The sequence below is a fragment of the Budorcas taxicolor genome, chromosome 5 (assembly GCF_023091745.1).
Source record: "Budorcas taxicolor isolate Tak-1 chromosome 5, Takin1.1, whole genome shotgun sequence".
NCBI lineage: Eukaryota > Metazoa > Chordata > Mammalia > Artiodactyla > Bovidae > Budorcas > Budorcas taxicolor.
Window position 1 is genome coordinate 159630195 of NC_068914.1, and position 22925 is coordinate 159653119.

General features: G+C 47.3%; 1 protein-coding gene across 1 annotated transcript in view; it reads left to right on the top strand.

Moving 5' to 3' along the window:
• Nucleotides 1-840: 840 nt before the first annotated feature.
• The window catches only part of ATXN10 (ataxin 10), a 145162-nt gene continuing 123077 nt past the window's right edge, over nt 841-22925 (top strand). Inside the window, exon 1 of the mRNA XM_052639835.1 lies at nt 841-1091. Within this exon, the coding sequence (XP_052495795.1) occupies nt 976-1091 (116 nt within the window). The 5' untranslated portion in view covers nt 841-975. The remainder of the gene's footprint in view (nt 1092-22925) is intronic.

Below are 22925 nucleotides of genomic sequence, written 5' to 3' on the forward strand. Positions count from 1 at the left end.
ATCCTAAAGGAAATCAGTCCTGAATATTCAGTGGAAGGACTGATGCTGAAGTTGATGCTTCAATACTTTGGCCACCTGATACAAAGAGCTCACTCATTGGAAAAGACCCTGATGCTGGAGGGATTGGGGGCAAGAGGAGAAGGGGACGACAGAGGATGAGACGGTTGGATGGCATCACTGGCTCTATGGACATGAGTTTGAGTAAACTCCGGGAGTTGGCGATGGACAGGGAAGACTGGCGTGGTGCAGTCCATGGGGTCGCAAACAGTTGGACACGACTAGCGACTGAACTGACTGACTGACTGAAGAACTGGGAACTGAGCTTCCAGGGACTGAGACTTGCAAGATGGACACAGACTGCTCCAGCTCCCAGGGGCTCGGTGTGAGCCCTGATCAATCCTCCCCACCGCTGGATCGAGGTCTTCAGCCTTCTCCTCCAGGGGAGCCTCTGCAGGACTCCCCAGCCTTCCTCACATCCGCTCCTGCGGAGACCCCCGTCTGCCCGCATCTCCCCAAGGTGCCCTCGTCCCCCACACCCGCTCCCATGGAGACCCCCTCTGTCCCCATTGCCCCGCTCAGGGTGTCCCTATTCCGGGCCCAAGCCCGCCCCCCACCCCGCCGACTTCTCCTTGGGGACCCTCCGCCCTCCTGATGTCCCCACCCCCTCGAACACAACTTCCGCCCGCGCCCCCTGCCCACAGGGCGAACTTCCGGCCGGCGCCCCCTCCCCGCGGGCGGGACTTCCTCCCGCGCCCCCTCCCCTCGCCGCGCCGTTGCGTCGTCCGGTTTGAGGTGAACCTTGGGCGCTGGTCTCGCGCTCTCCGGGCCGGGCCCGTGGGCTGCAGCGGCGCCGAGGCGGCGGCGGCGGCGTGCGGAGGCAGCAGCCCGCGCTCCACCCCCTCTCGCCGGCCCTCCTGCCCCTCCTCCTCTCGGTTCCTCGTCGTCGGCCGCTCGGCCCGAGCTGCGAGCGGCAAGATGGCGGCGCCCAGGCCGCCGCCCGGCAGGCTGTCGGGCGTCATGATGCCCGCGCCCATCCAGGATCTGGAGGCTCTCCGCGCGCTGACTGCGCTCTTCAAAGAGCAGCGGAATCGGTAACGGCGCGGGCGGCGCGGGCGTCGGGGGCGGCCCGGCGGGGCTTGCGGGAGCGGGGCGGGGGCGCCCCCTCCTCCCGGGGCGGCGGTGGGGTGGCTGCTCCGCGCCTCACCAGCGGGCCCCGGGCTGGGGGGCGGGGGTGACACCTGCTCCCCACTCGTCAGTACGGGCGTGAGGCCGGGCGCAGGAAGGGGCACCGATCCAAGCGAGTCCTTCGCCGCCTCCTGCCTGTTGGGTTAGTTGAGCTGCGGTGATGGCGCCCGGATAACGTGCAAGATGGTCTCCTTGGCCTGGCTGGAGAGGTCTCCGGGCCTGGCAGGCCCCCAGAAGCAGCGGAACGTGCAGCTGGGGGAGGCAGACGTTGCAGATGTGCAAGGTGGGAGGCGGCGTCACTCCGTTCGTCCTGTGAGCCCAGGCTCTGCATCCCCAGTGGTGGCCCCGCTTTGCGCAGTGGCCACTTCAGTCCCGACTCTGCCGCAGAAGGGCCAGATGTCCGTTGCGAAAGGTGCCCAGGAGTCTGAAGATCTGGATTTGGCTCCTAGCCCTACAAGCGATGCGTTATGGTGCCATTTCTCCAAGCCTTAAGATTTCCTGCCTAAAAATGGAAATGTAATACAGGACTTCATTGCTAAATTGTACAGAGGAGTAAATGAAATAAAGCACGTGAAAATACAAAGTACCTGATATTTCCAGTCAGTGCCTGTTTTGTTCTGGTCTTCTCTGGGCCGCAGTTGTTTCTGTGTCTGTTTAATAGGACTAAGGTTGGAGAGTACTTTCCTGGTGAGGTTGTCAAGATTAAGTGAACTCATGCATATTAAGTCCTTGGCACATATCTGACACATAGTATTAAATCAAGTTAGCTGATACTATCCCTTAACACATTTATGGATGGTTCTCCGTAAGTGTTTTGTTGGGAAGCCCTGTTGTGGAATCGCAGAAGTATGTGTAAAGAGTAGAGGGAGTGTGGGAGAAGTCTAGATTGGTTTTAGAGGTTCACTTGGTCTGAGCACTTCTGCCTCAAATCTCAGTAAGTGTTGAGCAATTCAAAGAGTGTTAAGAGCCCTGGGCACTGCTCCTTTGGGTTTTGGGGAGATAAGCTAATTGATGTTGTACCTCAGAGAGATTTGTTGATTGCTTTAATGCTTAGGATATCTATACCATGATGGGCTCTCCTTTTAGTCAACCAATCATTAACCTTCATTGAGGACCTGCTCTGAAGCAGGTTCTTTGCTAGGGCCGAAGGTGCCCTTTTTTCAAGCAGGTTAGGGTAATTGCTGTGTAAACAGATTGTAAGAGGGTCTAGCCAAGAAGAGATGGTGAAGCTGGGGAACTGTGGAGCTGGTGGAGAGATTTGTGGTCAGGGAAAGGCCTTAGGTTACTATGGCTTCTAGGCTTACCGATGAGAGGGCTAATTAGAAAAACAGTGTGTGCAGAGGAACAGTGTGCCGATTTTGCATGGTCTCTGAGTTTAAATGAAATAACATAGATAAGATATCTGGTAGAGAGGACATAGTCAAATATCAAGTTCCTTTTTATAAGCTGAAGGATAAAATCCAAGGCCCTAAGCCAGTTTACAAGGCCTTTCCTGACTCTGCTTCTTGTGAGAGGAGTTTATGGGGAACCATGCTAGGAGAGCAAACCAGTCAATCCTAAAGGAAATGAATCCTGAATATTCATTGGAAGGACTGATGCTGAAGCTCCAGTGCTTTGTGAATTGAAGAGCTGATGTGAAGAGCTGACTCACTGGAAAAGACCCTGGTGCTGGGAAAGATTGAAGGCAGGAGGAGAAAGGGGCAGCAGGTGATGAGATAGATAGCTTCATCGACTCACTGGATATGAATTTGAGCAAACTACAGAGAGAGGAACCTGGCGTGCTGCAGTCCATGGGGTCCTAAAGAGACATAACTTAGCAACTGAACAAAAACAACAATGGAAGTTTGTTTCAAGGGCATGGCCTGGCAAATCGGTATATTAGACAAATCTCTGGCTGCCATTGTGAGAGATACATTAGGGTGAGGCTAGAGGCACATGACTTGATGGAGAAGCCCAAGTGAAAGAGAAAACTGTCGGAATTTAGGGTATTGTCTATGGGGGATGGGTAGGATAGATACTGAAACATCTTTACCAGATTGAATGGACAAGACTCAGGGACCAGTTGGATTGCTGGGGAAGAATGAGAAGAGGTGAAGGTGCATCCCATATTTGAGTTTTTCCTGGGGCAGGCAGGAACTCTGTCCTAGTTCAGGAAGAGTTGAAGGCCGGGAAAGGTGACCTGACGTGTAGGTTTTGGAATTAGGAGGCAGATAGTATGTGGTGGTGCAGAGAGCCCCTGATGAGGATTTGTGAGCACAGGCTTCTGGTTTTCATCGTGTCTTTGAACAAATCACTAGTTTCCCCTCAGAAGGGTCTCAGGGTTTCCAGAGGCCAGCTGCTCTGAGAAGATCCGTCCAATGCTGATGGACCCAGAGGGAGGATGGGTGGAGATGTCAGAGGCTGGATGGGACATAAAGTGAAGCAGAAAGAGGCATCGCAGTAGCAAACTGAAAAATGCAAGACACAGCAGAATCACACTGAGGAAAGTAAGAAGGAATTTGACCTCTCCTCTTGAGCGTGGGCTGCACCGAGTGACTTGCTTTTAAATACTAGATGTGGGGGAAGTGACAGGGTGTGACTTCTGAGCACAGAAGGCCCTGAAGCTTCCTCGTTGCCTTCTCTCTTGGATCGCTTGCTCCAAGAAAGCCATCTGCCATGTTATAAGGACACCCAGGGGTCCACCTAGACAGGTCTGTGCTGTGAGGAACTGAGCCCTCCTGCCAGCAGCCATGTGAGGAGCATCCTGGAAGCAGATCCTCAGTCCCAGTCAAGCCCACAGCTGTTTGTACAAGTTGATAAGGGAATCTGACCTGTGTGAGACCATGAATGGAATGGCTTTAAAACTGCTCAGTTTGGGGCTCATTTGTTATGTAGCAGTGTGCTTAGTGGTTCAGTTATGTCCCACTGTTTGTGACTCCATGGACTGTAGCCCTGCCAGGCTCCTCTGTTCATGAGGATTCTCCAGGCAGGAATGCTGGAGTGGGTTGCCATTCTCTTCTCCAGGGGATCTTCCCAAACCAGAGATTGAACCCAGGTCTCCTTCCTTGCAGGTGGGTTTTTTGCTGTCTGAGCCGCCAGGAAGCTCCCCTGTATTCAAGTGTAGAGCCAAGTGATACTTTTTACTTCCACTGTCCATGCGGCTGCTCACATGTGGCTATTTAAATTAATCAGCAATAAGTTAAATTAATCATTCCATTCCTGACTTGTCCCAGCCACATTTTCAGTACTAGTAGCCACACATGGCTAATGGCAGCTTCTCGGACCATCCAGATACAGATTATTCCCATCACAGAAAGTTCTGTTGAGTAAGCTACTGTGTTTTTTTCTATAGGATTCTTGAGTATTCATGAACTAGTGTAATGTTTGGGTCCTGCTTTCCACAAATCTCATGCTTAAACTGATAACGATTGCTCTTCCATCTGACAAGCTTGTTGAGTAAAGTGAGTGTATCACATTCCCTGGGTCCCTAGCATCTAGCATACAGTCTGATAATTGTAGGTTCTTAACAAAGTCTTGTGGAATTACTGCTATTTGTGTAAGTCATTATTTATGCGGCTTCTCAGGTGGCTCAGCGGTAAAGATAAGCCTGCCAATGCAGGAGACACAAGAGACTTGGATTCCATCCCTGGCTGGGAAAGATCCCCTGGAGAAGGCAGTGGCACCCCGCTCCAGTACTCTTGCCTGGAAGATCCCATGGACGGAGGAGCCTGGTGGGCTGCAGTCCACGGGGTCGCCGAGAGTCGGACACGACTGGGCACACACCGCACAGTTACTCATGGCACATGTGTAGTCTTTTGGTTCCATGGCACATGTGTAGTCTTCTGGTTCCATACTCGAATGGGTAAACTTTTTAAATCTTCTCTCAGTATGGGTTCTTTCTTCTTGTTAATGTGTGTTTAGTCAAAAGTATTTTCCCGATTTCTTCGTTCCAGGCTTTGTGTATACTGTGTAGTAGGGCAGGTGCTTCCCTCCCATCCATGCTTTGGAGCCCCTTTATCTTATAAACCATATTTTCTTTTTTATTTTTTAAAGAAAGCACTTACTAGATTCTACATACTATGTAATTATTAGTAGAGGTTTCTCATTTATGCTCTGTCTTCTTCCAGAATGAAGGCCCATGAAGACAAATAGTTGGCTTTTTTTGTAATTCCCCTCTTTGGATAATGCTTCTTGAATTTGATATCTTTGAACAGTTTAGGAAATTGTCAGCCAGTATTTCTTCAGCTGTTGCTTCTCTCATTCTTTCCTTTCCTTCAAGGAATTTAATTACACATATATTAAACCTTTCACTGTATTTTGTATATCTCAAAGCCTCTTTCCTGTATTTCCGATTCTCTCTGAGCTTTGGTTTGAAAATTTCCTCCTGTCTTCTCATTCTCTCTTCTGGTTTTTGCTGTGTCCGATGTGCTGTCTATTGTATTCTTAGTTTCAGGTAGTTTTGAGTTTTGTAGAATTTCTGTTGGATTTTTTAAATGAACTATTCTGTTGAAATTCATAGTCATTTACTTTCTTAAGCATATTAATTATACTTATTTCAGATAACATGCCTGATAAGTATCTGTTGTCAGTTTCTGTCTTGTGTGCAGTCATCTGGTCTTCTCTTGACTGAATGCTGAATGTCGTATAAGGAACATTAAGACTGTTTCCAAACTATGTGCAAGTTCCAAGCCAAAATCAGTCTAAAAACTCTAACCCTAATCCTGAATTCAAAAAATGATGGTAGGACAACTTGATATCTAAATGAAATAAAATGAACTTTGACCCATACCTTTTACCATTCACAAAAATAATTCCACATGGATTGTAGACCTAAACATAAAATTTAAAACTATAAACTGTTTAGAAGATGGGAGAGTATCTTTAATCTTGTGTGTAGGCAAATATTTCTTATCCAGGACACACATAACATTGACCTTTCAAGAAAAATTGATTAACAAATTAGACTATCAAAATTAAAAAAACTTCTGCCTATCAAAAGAAAATGGAAAAGGCAAGTCATAGACTGAAAATATTTACAACACATATACCTAACAAAGAATTTCCCTTAAAATGTACAAAGTGCTCCTGAAACTCAGTAACAAAGGACAGTCTGGTAAAAAATTGGCCGGAAAAAAATCTGGTTTAGAAGGGAAGATATATAAGTGGCCAACACACATGGTAAAGTACTCAACATCATTAATCATTGAGAAAATGCAAATTAAAACAAAAACTCTCTCTAGGATGGCTGTTACTAAAAAAAAGGAAAAGGAAAAAAAATGTTGGTAAGGATGTAGAAAATTTGGAACCCTTGTACATTGCTGGTGAGAATGTGAAATGGTTCAGCTATTATGTTAAAAAAAATTTTTTTTATGGTACCTCAAAAAGCTAAACATAGAATACGGTCAAGCAGTTCCACTCCTAGGTATGAATGTACCTTGGAGGATTAAAAGCAAAAACTTAAACAGGTACTTGTATGCCAGTTTTCATTGAGGCATTATTCATAATAGCCAAAAGATGGAAACAACTCAAGTGTCCATCAACAGGTGAATGGCTAAAATGTCATATGTACATACAGTGGAATACTGTTTAGCCCTAAGAAGGAATGAAGTACTGGTACATGCTGGAATGGGAGTGAACCTTGAAACCATGCTAAGGGGAAGAAGCCAGACATAGAATGACCGATACTGTATGATTCCACTTCTGTGAAGAACTAAGAATAGGCAAATTCACAGACAGAAAGGAGATTAGAGGTTACCTGGTTGGGGGGGAGGGAAGAGTTATTGTTCAATAGTTACCAAATTTGTTTGGGGTACTGAATTTTTGGAATTAGTGCTGAGGTTTGTACAACATTATAAATATAATTAAAGCCACTGAATTCTATACTGAAAAATGGTCAGAATGTAAAATTGTATATTATTGGTTGGTGCAAAAATAATGTGGTTTGGCATTGTTGAACTTTGGTGTTTGATATTGGAGTACATTCTTAAATTGGTTCTGTTATACATCATTTTCATGCACATTTCTCACTTTATTTGTTTTGCTAATGACATTACTTGCTGTTTATTTTATATTTATTTTAGACTGGAAATGTTAGACAAAAGGCAAGTTCAAGTTTGTTTTTTTTTTTTAATTCGAGTTCAAAATGCGTCGTAAAGCAGTGAAGACAACTGGCAATATCAACAACACGTTTGGCCCAGTAACTGCTACCAAAGGTACAGTGCAGTGGTGGTTGGTTCAAGAAGTTTTGCAAAGGAGATGAGAGCATCGAAGATGAGGAATGTAGTAGCAGGCCATTGGAAGGCGACAACGACCAACTGAGAGCAGTCATTGAAGCTGATCCTCTTACAACTGCTCAAGACGTTGCCAAAGAACTCAGCGTGGACCATTCTGTGGTCATCGGGCATTTGAAGCAAATTGGAAAAGTGAAAAAACTCACTAAGTGGGTGCCTCAGGAGCTGACTGAAAATAAAAATACTGTCCTTTCGAAGTGTCTTCTTTTACTCTATGCAGCGGCAACAAACCATCTCTCAGGTTGTGATGTGCGGTGACACGTGGATTGTATATGACAGCTGGTGACAACCAGCTCAGTGGCTGAACCAAGAAGCTCCAGAGCCCTTCCCAGAGCCAAACTTGCACCAGAAAAGGTCATGGTTACTGGTGGTCCGCTGCCCATCTGACGCACTACAGCTTTCTGAATCCCAGTGAATCCATCACACCTGAGAAATATGCTCAGTAAGCCGATGAGATGCACTGAAAACCCACCGCCTGCCTTGGCACTGGTCAGCAGCGGGGGCCCGGTTCTCCCCACGCCGCTGCCTGACTGCATGTCGCAGAGCCAGTGCTTCAGAAGCGGAGTGACTTGGGCTGTGAAGTTTTGCCTCATCCTCCACATTCCTGTGACCTTTCGTTGATTGACTACTGCTTCTCCAAGCGTCTTGACAACTTTCTGCAAGGAAAGGAGGCAGAAAATGCTTTCCAAGAGTTTGTCGAATCCTGAAGTACAGATTTTTATGCCACAAGAATAGACAAACATTTCTCATTGGTGAAAACGTGTTGATTGTAATGGTTCCTATTTTGATTAATAAACATGTTTGAGCCTACTTATAATGACTTAGAATTCACAGCCCGAAACTGCTGTTACTTTTGTTCCAACCCGATATATACATGCTGCTGTCGCCAAGTCGCTTCAGCCATGTCCAACTCTTTGTGACTCTATGGACTGTAGCCCGCCAGGCTCCTCTGTCCATGGGATTCTCCAGGCAAGCGTGCTGGAGTGGGTTGCCATGCCCTCCTCCAGGGGATCTCCCCTACCCAGGAGTCAAGCCCGCATGTCTTAGGTCTCCTGCTTTGGCAGGCAGGTCCTTTACCACGAGCGCCCCCTGGGAAGCCCCTAATACATAGATACTTCACCACAATTAAGTTAACGTAATGTACCACAGTTGATAAAATTATGTAGTTAAGTGAGTGAATTGTATGCTTTGTTTAATTATGTCTCAGTAAAGCTGTTATAAACTAGTAAAACCATAATGAGATACCTTTGCAGACTCATTAGATTTGCTGGGATTGAAATGACTGACAGCTTTTGGTGAGGCTGTGGAGCAGTTGGGGGTCTCGTCCATTGCTGGTGGGAGCGTGGATGGTGCAACCGCTTTGGGAAACGCTTTGGCAGTTTTTTATAAAGTTAAACATACTCCTACCCATAACCCTAGGTTTTTATCTTAGAATATATGTCCACATGACTTGTGAAAGAGTGCTTGTCGCAGCTTTATTGATGGTAGCCAAGTACTAGAACCTGCTGCGATCGCCGTCAGTGGGCGGATGACTAAGCTGCCTGCTAACTGGACCACCAGTTCACACAGCAGTGCAGGCAGAGCTCAGAAGGCACCGGCTGAACGAGGCCAGACAGACAGTGCGCGCTTCACAACTCTGCAGTTCTGCGAAGCTGGCCTTCTCTGTGTTGCTGACTGGTGATGCAGGCCTGAACAGTGGCTATCACAGGAGGCTGGCGGCTGACTGGGAGGGAGCCTGAGGGGGTTTTCTGAAGTGAGGGAGACCTGCTGTACCCAGATGGGGGTGTTGGTTGCCTGGATTTGACATACTCATAGAACAGTAGCCATCTGTGTAATTCACTGGCCATTGTATCTCAGTTTTCTGGGTGTAAAATTATTCTCCCTGCCACGCCCAGAAGAATTTGCTTGAGCTGAATCTCAGCCAGCCTGATGGAAAGGCTTGTGGAAATATCACTGGTCTCTTTTGCTTCCTACTTGAGAATTATCACTGGTAAAACAATGTTTCTGAATTGTCACATTTCTTCCAAGAACAGAAGGAACTGGGCATCTGATGTTCTTAGTATACTCAGAGTGAGTCGGGATTTGATCCACGTGTTCCTCCATGCCAGACAGTGCTCTCTGTTTCCAGAGCCTGAGATGAACTGAGGTGACTGATACTCATGAAGTACTTGGAACCAAATCTAGGAAAAAAGGAAAGAAATCCTGGAAGGGTGCAGGCAGTAACGTGGCTCTGGAGAGTTCAGCTCCTTGTCCACTGAAGAGTGCAGTGGAAGGGCACTTTCGGAGTCTCGCTTTGCAGTGATGTCATGCTGCTGGTGTGGGGCTGAGATCTCCTTCCTCAGGGTGGGGAGGCAGAAGTGGTTTATCATGGCTCTTCAGGATCTCTGGGTAACACTGGTGGTTGTGCAGAGTGACGGAAATGGTTTTGTAAACAATTTGAGTTTGGGAGCGTCTTCCCCACCCCCTTGAAATGTATTGGTATGAAATACTGATACCTTCTGGGACTCAGTAGGTTTCAGGGGGAAAAGGCTTTTGTAAGGCATAGAGAAGCGAAAGGTAAAGGAGAAAAGGAAAGATATACCCATTTGAATGCAGAGTTCCCAAGAATAGCAAGGAGAGATAAGAAAGCCTTCCTCAGTGATCAATGCAAAGAAATAGAGGAAAACAACAGAATGGGAAAGACTAGAGATCTCTTCAAGAAAATTAGAGATACCAAGGGAACATTTACTGCAAAGATGGATACAATAAAGGACAGAAATGGTATGGACCTAACAGAATCAGAAGATATTAAGAAGAGGTGGCAAGAATACACAGAAGAACCGTACCAAAAAAATCTTCATGACCCAGATCATCACAATGGTGTGATCACTCTCACCTAGAGCCAGACATCCTGGAATGTGAAGTCAAGTGGGCTTTAGGAAGCATCACTACGAACAAAGCTAGTGGAGGTGATGGAATTCCAGTTGAGCTGTTTCAGATCCTAAGATGATGATGCTGTGAAAGTGCTGCACTCAATATGTCAGCAAATTGGGAAAACTCAGCAGTGGCTACAGGACTGGAAAAGGTCAGGTTTCATTCCAGTCCCAAAGAAAGGCAATGCCAAAGAATGCTCAAACTACCGCACAGTTGGACTCATCTCAACATGCTAAAGTAATGTTCAAAATTCTCCAAACCAGGCTCCAACAGTACATGAACTGTGAACTTCCAGATGTTCAAGCTGGATTTAGGAAAGGCAGAGGAACCAGAGATCAAATTGCCAGCATCCATTGGATCACCAGAAAAGCAAGAGAGTTCCAGAAAAACATCTGCTTTATTGACTATGCCAGAGCCTTTGACTGGATGGATCACAGCAAAATTTGGAAAATTCTTGACGAGATGGGAATATCAGACCACCTTACTTGCCTCTTGAGAAATCTGTATGCGGGTCAAGAAGCAACAGTTAGAACTGGATATGGAGCAACAGACTGGTTCCAAATAGGAAAAGGAGTACGTCAAGGCTGTATATTGTCACCCTGTATGCAGAGTACGTCATGAGAAACGCTGGGCTGGATGAAACACAAGCTGGAATTAAGATTGCCAGGAGAAACATCAATCACCTCAGATATGGAGATGACACCACCCTTATGGGAGAAAGCGAAGAGGAACTGAAGAGCCTCTTGATGAAAGTGAAAAGAGGAGAGTGAACTAGTTGACTTAAAGCTCAACGTTCAGAAAACGAAGATCATGGCATCTGGTCCCATCACTTCGTGGCAAATAGATGGGTAAACAGTGGAAACAGTGACAGACTTTTATTTTTTGGGGTTCCAAAATCGCTGCAGATGGTGACTGCAACCATGAAATTAAAAGACACTTGCTCCTTGGAAGAAAACTTATAACCAACCTAGCCAGCATATTAAAAAGCAGAGACATTACTTTGCCAACAAAGGTCCATCTATTCAAAGCTGTGGTTTTTCCAGTGGTCATGTATGAATGTGAGAGTTGGACCATAGAGAAAGCTGAGCGCCAAAGAATTGATGCTTTTGAACTGTGGTGTGGGAGAAGACTCTTGAGAGTCCCTTGGACAGCAAGGAGATCCAACCAGTCCATTCTGAAGGAAATCAGTCCTGAATATTCATTGGAAGGACTGATGCTGAAACTAGAACTCTAATACTTTGGCCACCTGATGCAAAGAGCTGACTCATTTGAGAAGACCCTGATGCTGGGAAAGATTGAAGGCAAGAGGAGAAAGGGACAACAGAGGATGAGATGGTTGGATTGCATCACCGACTCAATGGACATGAGTTTGAGTTAACTCTGGGAGTTGGTGATGGACAGGGAGGCCTGGCGTGCTGCGGTTTGTGGGGTTGCAAGGAGTCAGACATGACTGAGTGACTGAACTGAACTGAGATGAGTGCCATTGTGCGGTAGTTTGAACATTCTTTGGCGTTGCCTTTCTTTGGGATTGGAATGAAAACTGACCTTTTCCAGTCCTGTGGCCACTGCTGAGTTTTCCAAATTTGCCGGCGTATTGAGTGCAGCACTTTCACAGCATCATTTAGGATCTGAAATAGCTCAGTTGGAATTCCATCACCTCTACTACTAGCTTTGTTCATAGTGATGCTTCCTAAGGCCCACTTGACTTTGCATTCCAGGATGTCTGGCTCTAGGTGAGTGATCACACCATCGTGGTTTTCTGGGTCGTGAAGATCTTTTTTGTACAGTTATGTGTATTCTTGCCACCTCTTAATATCTTCTGGTTCTGTTAGGTCCATACCATTTCTGTTCTTTATTGTACCCATCTTTGTAAGTAAATGTTCCCTTGGTATGTCTAATTTTCTCGAGGAGATCTCTAGTCTTTCCCATTCTGTTGTTTTCCTCTATTTCTTTGCATTGATCACTGAGGAAGGCTTTCTTATCTCTCCTTGCTATTCTTGGGAACTTGGCATTCAAATGGGTATATCTTTCCTTTTCTCTTCTCTTCTTTTCAGAGCTATTTGTAAGGCCTCCTCAGACAACCATTTTGCCTTTTTGCATTTCTTTTTCTTGGGGATGGCCTTGATCATTGCCTCCTGTACAATGTCATGAACCTCCATCCATAGTTCTTCAGGCACTCTGTCAGGTCTAATCCCGTGAATCTATTTCTCACTTCCACTGTATAATCATAAGGAATTTGATTTATGTCATACCTGAATGGTCTAGTGGTTTTCCCTACTTTCTTCAATTTAAGTCTGAATTTGGCAATAAGGAGTTCATGGGCAGGAGTCCCAGTCAGCTCCTGGTCTTGTTTTTGCTGACTGTATAGAGCTTCTCCATCTTGACTGCAAAGAGTATAATCATTCTGATTTCTGTATTGACCATCTGGTGATGTCCATGTGTAGAGTCTTCTCTTGTGTTGTTGGAAGAGGGAGTTTGCTCTGACCAGTGCGTTCTCTTGGCAGAACTCTGAGCCTCTGCGCTGCTGACGCAGAGGGCGTGACTGCCGGCAGTGGATGTGGTGGGCAGGGGCTCTTTGTCTCGCTTGCCAGTCTCATTCTTCCCTCCCGGCTGCGTGTTACATGCTGTGTCACGTGCTGTACATGCTTGAGTTGGCATCTTTGATTTTTGCTCTGTTTTCACCAGTTTTCATGCGTAGAGAGCTAGGCCATTAACTTGAACAGCTGTGGAGTGTACGGTCATAAGGTTACATCAGCATTTATCTGCCTTTTCTTACTGTTGGGCATTTGGGTTTGTCTTTAATGTTTGGCAACTCCAGCAGCACTGTAGAGACCATCTTTATAAACGCCTCCTTGTATGCCTGAGCCTTTGGGCTTTTTCTCCAAAGCAGAATTTGAGGTAGGAACTTGGGTGAAGTAATTTAACGATAGGCAAGCGCCAGCGATCAGAAGTGTGGGAGAGGGGAAGCTCGGTGTGGAAGGAGAGAGAGCTGACGTAAGGATGCCGTATTCAGTGGCGGCTGTCGGAGGCAGCTGGGGCTCAACCCGACTGGGGGTCCCTGGGGGATGCACCTCTGAATTGCCTGAGCACGGGGGTCATGAGAATTGCCCTTGGGGTCATTAACTAGATGGGCCAGTGGTGTGTGATGAGGGATGCCATGAGCATCTGCTACAGTCCGCTCTTCTCCTGAGACCTCCCCTTGCCTGACACTGCCCACTCAGTCACGGACTCTTGGAGGCCATCGCTGTTTGGAATCTTAGGAGACCTCACAGGCGTGTCGGAGCAGTAAGTCCTGTCCCCCTGGCGCAGCCTGTCCTGAGGCCGTTAGTGGACAGGCATCTGCTGGCCCCAGCTTCCCGTCTGGACTCCCCCAGCTCTCCAGCACTGTCGCCAGGCTCTGATGCCGCTGGGGCTGAGCCCTCGGTGGCCTTGCTCCCGTCAGTGTGCGGTTCCTGCCCCTGCCTACTTATTGTTACCCCTAGACACACAAGTGCCAGGAGACAGCCCGTCGAACCCTGAGTTCCAGACCCACTCCTCCCTGCCCCCGCGTGTCGTCGCAACCCTGGCTCTGCATGCTAATCAGGGGGGTTACTCCTCCTGTGTCGCCAGCTGGGGAATCTCAACGTGCTTGTTCTGTGGTCTAGTCTGAGGCACCCTGACCCCTTTCTGTGCTCCCTGCTGGAGTTCTGTGTCCTGGACTCAGGCTTGGCCCAGCACAGTCTAGAGTTGCAAGGTTGGGAAGCACACACTCTGAAGGGTTGTCACAGAGAGCACTGAGGAAAGGCCTGTTTTCCCTAGGGTTAGACTTTGTCTGTGAACTTTCAGTTTGCTGGCTCACCTTGAGAGATTTATTGCGTTTTCTGCCTTTCTGGGCTCACTGCTCTCTGTATAATCAAGTTGCCCTTTCTTCTGCCTCCTTCCCCGGTGACCCCAGCCTAAGGTCAGGCCTTCCTTCTATAGGTTGTTTGTATCCTAGTGATACTGGGGGCTCGTGTAACTGGTCACCATGCTGGCCAGCATCGTGGACCGGGTTCCATCTATGAAGTTCCGTGGCTGCCTCCTAACATTGGAGTGCACAGCTTTGCATGTGACCCATACATAGGGCTGCGCTGCCTGTGTGTGTGGTAAGTCATGTCTGACTCTTTGCGACCCCGTGGACTGCAACCCACCAGGCTCCTCTGTCCATGGGATTCTCCAGGCAAGCGTACGGTAGAGGATTGCCATTTCCTTCATCCAGGAGATCTTCCTGATCCAGGGATTGAACCCGTCTCCTTCACCTCCTGTACTGGCAGGCGGATTCTTTACCACTGAGCCACCTGGGAAGCCCAAGGCTGCACTGAGTCCAGCTCTTTCCTGCTCTCTTCAGATGCAGGTCACCCTGTCCTGACACTGACTTTCCCATAGCGGCTCTGATCGCCACAAGCTGGAGGGGCGCTTTTCGTCTCCGTTGTGCCACAGTTGAACTGCAGACGACTTTAGACCTTCTGCATTATGACCTGGGTGCTTCTGCCTTATTCCCCTTACCTCTTGCAAAGAACTGCAGTAGAGTATTATGATCACTTAATCACCTACCTGTCCACTAGAATGAGCCCAAACCTGAGGGCAGGCGTCTTATTTACCTCTGTGTCCTCGGGGCCTCCTTTAATAGCTAGCACAGAATGAGCCCTTGGTTGTGTTTTTATTACTTCCTTAAATAATTTCCTGGAGTCAGCATAGAGGAAGGACTCCGGTAAGAGAGGTATGAAACATTTTCACATATGACAGAGGATCATGATTTCAAGACGTCAGAAATGTTTTGGTGTCCCTCACTGCTTGCATCAGGACGTAGACTAACACTCGTAGGGAAAGGGTCTGTTGAGCGCTTGAGAGGCCGGCATGATGTAGAACTCGGAATAAACTGGTCATCTGTGTGTACGCAGGCTCACATAGGTTTTCCCCAAACACAACTGAGCCTCTGGCCCGCAAGTCTTTGGCTGCACCAAAGACAACAGCCAAACAAAACAAAAAATCCACAACACAAAACAGGCCCCCTTCAGACCCCCATGAGTTGTCAGCTTAGTGAAGGGGCCACATGCTGTCTTGACTCAGCCGTGACTCAGATCAGCTGTGCTGAGAGAGGACGCAATTATGCAGCACTATAAACAGAACTGTGTAGAGTGCGGTGACGGTTCCTTTATTTTTACCTGTGTCCTGAGCTGGACTGCCACACGGAACCGCTCGGTCAGGTGTTCTGACTCAGCTTCAAAATACAGATGTGGTCAGTGTGAGCCACCCTGCACATCCAATTATCTTAAATGGACAAAGTAGACAGGAGGAAGTTTGAGCCAGCAAATCAAAATAAATAAGGTTAGAATGGTGACCCACTGTGCCCTCAGAGGAGAGTTTCTCAGCTCTTTTCATCCTCCCAGTCTTTTGTAGTGGTCCCTGGACCAGAGGGTGTGGTCACTGGACTGTGGGCAAGGATACTCATTCAAAGGCAGAGGAACCCTGGGGCCCACTGCAGGCTGAGTCAACCTCTGACGGCCACAAGCCCAGAGAAGTCGCATTAGAGCCAAGCGTGTAGCAGAGCGTGGCTGAGCGCAGACCTTAGCAGGGGCTGTTGCTGTGCGCAGGTGACCCGCACCCCCTTACCGGGAACCGGTCACTATTGGTTCGTGACGTGGTGGGCCCGCCCCTAGCAACCAGTTGTAAGTAAGTGACAGTTGGTGATCCTGGTTCCCTCTCAGCCATTGGTCGGTGCTGCAGTGAGCCCCTCCTACAAGCAACCAACTGTCAGTGAGCACTGTTAGTGGTACTGGTTCCACTGGGGCCCCCTGGGGTGCCTTCTCTTAGCCAGGATCAGGACTTCGGAGGATGAAACTTGTGTTTGGGGACCTTGCCTTTCTTGTCAGAACAGGGAATAGCATTCGTTTGGTAGATTTACAGGAGCATCGCTACTGACTGTGACCTGACACCAAGAAGCTTGCAACAACTGCCTATGCCCCTCCCTTACCTTTCCTAGAAAAGGGCTTTGCTGAAAACCTGGGGCTGTTAAGGTGTGAGCCACCCGTCTCTTGCATTGCCCTGAGTAAACCTCTCTTTGCTGCACACTCTAAGAGTTTTGGTATTGCCTGGCCTCTCTGTACATTGGGAACACAGACTTGCGTTTGGTAACAAGGACACTGTAAGTGAGGGATCCACTTAGGATGGCCATGGACGAGTGTGTGTGTAGTGCTTAGCCAGGTGCTGGGCGTGGCATGGGCACAGTTCACAGTGGCTGCCATCCTCGCCGAGAGTATTACAATGCTACCCAAAGGTTACACGGTTATACCGTGATATGATAGGGAACCCAGTAACACGGAGACTTCACCTCTCCCCAGGCTGACTGGTTTCGGTGCCATTCAAAGGAAAATCTCAGCAGGGTTTTCGCTAGACATTTACAAGCTGATTTTCTAATTAATATGGGAAACAAGGTTTTCTGTTACTCACTGGTTCCCTTAAGGCTTTGTATGGATCCTTTTGGACTCAACTTTTAAAACCCTTCCCATGTGCAGGGGGCTTTCCCGGTGGCTCAGTCAGTAAAGAATCTGCCTGCAGTGTAGGAGATTGTCTGCAGTGCAGGAAACCTGGGTTCGATCCCTGGGTCAGGAAGATCCCCTGGAGGAGGACATGGCAGCCCACTCCAGTATTCTTGCCTGGAGCATCCCGTGGACAGAGGAGCCTGGTGGGCTACAGTCCATAGGGTTGCGAGAGTTGGACACGACTTAGTGACTGAACCACCACCATGTGCAAAATTCCCTGTGTCTTCAACTTCTCTGGACATTCCTGGCATCTTGATCTAGGCGAGATATGGCTCACTTCTAAGGACAAACCTTTCCCAGAAAGCCCTCCAGGTGGGTTGTTTTCTCCCACATCCTGTGTATTGCTTAGCTTGAGGATGTGTAGGTGCGAGGGTAACTGTCATTGCTGCTTTCAGAACTCTTTCCTCCATGATCCCTGCAACTTCCATATCATGCCGTCAGTGTGTATAGCTCATAGGTAGTCTCTTTCACTGTTAAAAGTTCAGGTGGTCACTCTCATTCCTTGACGAATCTAACTTTGGTTCACGGTTAATTCTGCGTTACTTCTCCCGTCTCAAGTCTTGGTTATCTTAGTGTTTACCTGGATGATCCTTTCATTACCCTGACTTTTTATTTCTTGACTGACCACCTCTCCCCTCCCCCACTTCCCCATCTAACCACACACTGCCGTGTGCTACCTGGGCCTTGTGATTAACCACGGCTGCGTGCCCTCCGCAGTCTTGATTCCAAGAGTCCCACTCTGACTGCCTGTCCTGTCTTGTCTCTCTGTGGGTCCCCTACTCCACTAAGTGTTACACTCCCCGCTGGACACACAGTCTGTTGATCCTGCTTCTTCCTATTCTCTGTCTCTTTTGTTCCTTATAGTCACGTATCCCTTAAATCCAGGTTAGACCTATGGATCAGTGATAAAGCATTTCCTTGTATACATTCTCAGTTCCCTTGCCTCTTCTCCTTTGTGATACTTTGCTGGTAAAACTCTAGTCTAGTTAAATCCAGCTTGCTGCTGCTTTTCCACTTGCACCCAAATAACTGAACAAAGATGGATAAAAAAGTAACAACATACTGATTGGGCTTTCTGCAAACTGACGATCACTGACCTTGCGTAGGGATTTCGTGCTACCTGGCAGTCCTGTTGTTGCCCTGGTCTGTCGGATTCTTCCGCTTTCCTGGTTAGCTGACGTATGCATTTTGCACTTCCTCAGCCTCCACTGGTTCTCCCTCCTCGTTCAGAGCTTCCTGCGTTTCCAGGAATTCCCGCTCTCCTTTCTGCACCGCTGCCTCTATCTGTCCCCGCAGTTCGCCCTCCCTCGGGTGCTGTGGCTGAACGGCCTTCTCCAAATGCCAGCCCCCCTGAGGTCTGCACATATTCCTCTCTCTTTTACATATGTTGCTCCAACAGTTCTCTTCCCTTCCCCTCTTTCTTAAATCATCTGTTTTACCCTTTCTATTGGACTATTCTCATCAGTTGATAAATCTGCTATAATTTTTCCCATCCTAAGAAGAATCTCTCCCCCATTTCCCTCATTTCTTTCTCCCATTTATGTGAACTTCTCTAAGGGTTTTTATATTCATCTGCTACAGTTTCCCCTTTCTCTCTCTTGAACCCATTCCACATTGCCAGGCCCCTTGGTCTTCATCTAAAATCCTCATCTTCTCTGCTGGTTGAGGTCGCTCATCACTTCTTTCTCCCTGGAACACCGTCTTCATTTGGCTTCTAGAGCCCCCACCGCTTCTGACTCTTCTCTCTTGTTGGCTGTTCTCTCTGAGGCCCCGCGCTCAGTCCCTCAGAGTTCTCCCCGCCTGCCTGTGCTGTCGTGACGGTTGCCTTCAGTCTTGGGGTTTTGTTAGAGTTGGTGATAGCTCTGGCACTTTCTCTAGCTCGACTTTGCTGCTGATGTTCAGACAATGTAAGCTCATCTGCCTACTCCACGTCTCTGCTTGCATTTCTAACAGGCATGCCAGATGTGGCAGGTCTCAAACTGAACTCCTGATACCCTCCTCCCCCAGTATCTTTACAGCACTCTTCTCCAGTTCAGTCAACAGGAGATCATCCGTCCATTTATTGCTCAGGCCAGAGCTGGGTCAGAGTTTGGCACCATCCTTGACTCTGCTTTCTCTGACACCCCTCATGATAATTGCTCATCAAATCTCATTGACTGCATCTTCAGAATATATTCAGAGTCTGGTCTCTACTTATTGTGTCTGCCGCTGGCCCCTCCTCTCCCAGCCGCATGGTGGAAGAGTGTCCTAACTGGTCTCCATGTATCTTTTCTTTCTTTTGCTGTGATCAGTTCTTTACGGAATAGCAGAAGGATCCTTTAAAAGTGAAAGCAGGTGACGTCACTCCTCTGATCAGGACCCTCCCTGGCTTCTCATCAGGTGGGTGGTCCTTTCAGTGGCCTGCAGAGCCTGTGTCTAACATATATTCCTAAATCCAAGTGGAGTTCCTCTTTACTTAAGGCTCCGGTTCTGGTTTTTCCCCATATGACTGGTAGTTGCTCCAGCGCCTCTTCTGGAACAGACTGGCCTTCTCCCTGGGCCTTTAGTGCCAGCCCTGCCGTCCGCCAGGCTCCTCTGTGCGCGCAGTTCTTTCCTGGGCGCCCTGGCTACTTCCGTGCATCCACCTTCTCTTTGCTTGCTTCCCTTGGCATAATGCACTTGAGAGTCTGTGTTCTGAGGAGAGATGCATTTTGAGTATGGTGAGGACATTGGAGTAAAAGGAGACAGGATTTTTTGGGGGGATGAGGAAAGGACATTGAAACCCTTCAGAGCTGGGGTGAGAGTCAAATTTCGATCTGTGGGCCAAAACTGACCCACCACCTGTTTTTTTTTTGTTGTTGTTGTTGTTAATAGTTTTTGAGTTGACTGATTTTTACATTTTTAACGGTAGGGGAAAATAAATTAATAGAATTCCACGAAGATGATGTGAGCTTTAAATCCCAGCGTCTATAGAAAGAGTTCCACTAGAACACAGCTGTGTGTGTGTGTGTGTGTTTGGATCCTGTCTCTGACTGCCCTAACCCTGCAGCAGCGGATCAGCTGGGCCAGAGTTAACAGGTCCTCACAGCCTGAACTATTTACTCTCTGGCCCTTTTCAGAAGAAGCTTGCCAGCCCTGCAGCTCTGTCTCAGGGGCAGCTTGAGAGTCCTCGTCGTGACAGAAGAGGGGAAGACAGTGTATAAAGGAGAGGTTTGAGGTCTGCCAAAATGAGTTTCAGACTTCGGTGCAGACTGTTTCTGACAGGAGCTAGAGATGCTTTTATTTCCTGTTTCAGTTCTTCCTAATGCAGTCAGATCAGTAAGAGGTTTATGGTTTTAAGTAACAACCAGTGGTGGTTATTTTAATCTGAACTTGTGTGTGTTCTAATAGTTTTCCTCAGTGACAGTGGTTAAACTACTCTAAAGCACGTGTGCCAATTTTTAATTAAATCTCAGGTATTAGAATAAATCTTCTAACAAGGATGAAATTCTCAGTTGTGGTGTTACAGTGACAAGCAATTTCCTTTTCAGTAGGAGGTCCCACTGATGAATTAACTGTAAGGTGTGCGTACAGATAGTATGCTGGGCCTCTCTAACCTGCTACACATAATCGCCGGTAGTTTTCTTAAATTTTACTCAAATGGGACTTGCCAAGATTAAACCTACAGATCTGTTCAAACTTGAAGGAAATGAAATTCTACCGTGTGTATAATTCAGAGGCTGTTTTTGTTCTGTAATGTAACATTTCATTTCTAAGTTGTCTTCAGGGTATGCATTCCTATCTAAAAGGAATGTCTATCGGTTGGATTTTAATTGTCCTTCTAAGCACTTTGGGCTTTCTGTGAATGAAGTAGCTAAGCTTTTTAAAATCTTTGCGAATATTTTGTGTTAGTTTGGTTGAAGCAGAAATGACAGCAATTTTTTTACTATAAATCACATTTGTAACATACGAACGATTGACTGATCTTCACTAGTTATTTCACTGTCGTTAATCATTACAGAGACTTAGCTGTGCTGTCTCAACAGTGAATGTGGAATTTGCAGAGTACGTTAGGAGCGCCGTGTGTCTGTGCTGCCAGATAGCCTCCGTTCAAGGCCATGGGGAAGGTAGAGAGAGTCAGATGTTTTCCTCCTGGTTACTGTTAACGGAGCGCTTTCTTTGTGCTCATCTGGTGAAAGTTGTGTATTAAAATGTGGAGTAAGATCTGTAGCTATTTGTTATATGTCTCTGGAGGAAAAGGGTTTTTTCCCCCTCTTTCACCCTTTATAAAGGGATGCAGACATCTGAGAAATAGTGTCTGCTTTCAGGAAATGTAAAATGTAGTTAATCGGGTTACAATGCCTCTCCTTTCCCTCCCCCTTTAGGCTTACCCACTGTATCATTTAGTAGGGAAGAAGAAATTAGATGTTTCTTAAATGCCAATTATAAGATGTCTACATCTTAAAATATGACCCTGATTTTTCAAATTTTTGGGTCCAGGGGTGTGGATTTCTTAATGGATGAGTTAAGCTGGTTCCTGGGTGTTTTACCTGGCTCTGGTTGCTGCTGCAAAGTACGCCGATAGCCCTGGTCCCGACAGGCCTGGCCCCTGCCTGCGGGCTCAGAGCACAGGCTCAGTAGGCGTTTGGGTTCCATGGCAAGCCTGTGAAGCAGTGAGATGCCGCCCTGAAGATGTGACTAGTCTCATCTCTGTTTTAAATTTGCACAAATGCAAGTTAGTTAGTGCAGGTCTGGGCCCTGAGGTACGAAAAAATACGGTCTTCTCTTTTTTGGGGATCTGTGGTCCAGCTGGGGTGGTGGACCAGATCAGTGAATGTAATCCGACGTGGACAAGTGTTACTCCATGCTGTGGACTGAATTCCAGGGGAGCGTATAGTACTCTGAGCAGTTCCACCAGGAGCCCTCCGGGTTCTCTCTTCCAGGCAGAGGCTGGGGTGGGAGTGGTATGAGGAGGGATTCTGGAGGAGGGCGCATGTGCGAATAAACCCAGAGGAGGGCCAGTGCCTGCTGCCCTCCGGAGCCCACGTGATCACAGTCCCCATGGATTTTCTCTTTGTATCAAAAATGTAAACTTTTGTGTGTGGAATAGAAGCTGCCAGGATTACTCTTGAGGAGCTGTTAGTAGTTATTTGTGTGTCAGGAGTCTTTTGATTGACTTCAGTTCAGTAAAACATTTTCGTTTTGGCTGAAAGTGTAATAGAGGCATGTGTGTGACACACAAAAAATGTGTAGCCCTTGGAAGTGGTTGACTTGGGGTAGTTCCTGAGCTTACTGATGGTGCGATGCTTGGACTGCCAGTCACCCAGGTTTCTGAGAACAGGGCTTTTATTTAGTGTAGTCTGCTATTTGTTGTTGCTCAGCTGATGAGTTGGGTCCGACTCTGCGGCCCCGTGGACTGCAGCATGCCAGGCTTCCCTGTTTTTCACTCTCTCTCAAGAGTTTGCTCAGACTCATGTCCATTGAGTCGGTGATGCCATCCAACCATCTCATCCTCTGTCTCGCCCTTCTCCTGCCCTCAATCTTTCCCAGCATCAGGGTCTTTTTTTCCAGTAAGTTGGCTCTTCATATCAGGTGGCCAAAGTATTGGAGCTCCAGCATCAGTCCTTCCAATGAATGTTCAGCTTGATTTCCTTTAAGATTGACTGGTTTGATCTCCTTGCATTATAGTTTGAGTTCAAAGCTTTTGTTGTGCTTGATAGCAGTTTTGAGTAAAATAGATGTTAAAAAGAGTGACACCAGAGAAGACCATTCACAGTAGGGAGGTGGTACCTATGTGAGAGGCAGCTTGCGAAGGACTGGCTGAAAGAAACCACACTGGCTTCTTTCTCGCGTCTTAGTCATCATAGTAGGAAAAAAGAGGCTTTATTGTAGCAGATTATTGAAGTTGTAGAGCTCTACTTTTATTTGGCTGGAAGATTAAGTAATAAATGTCTTCAAAACTTTATGCAGATGGAGTAGATAGAAGTAATTAGGCTTATTCTTTGTTGTAGAAATCTTGACCACTCTTGGCATTCTTCAG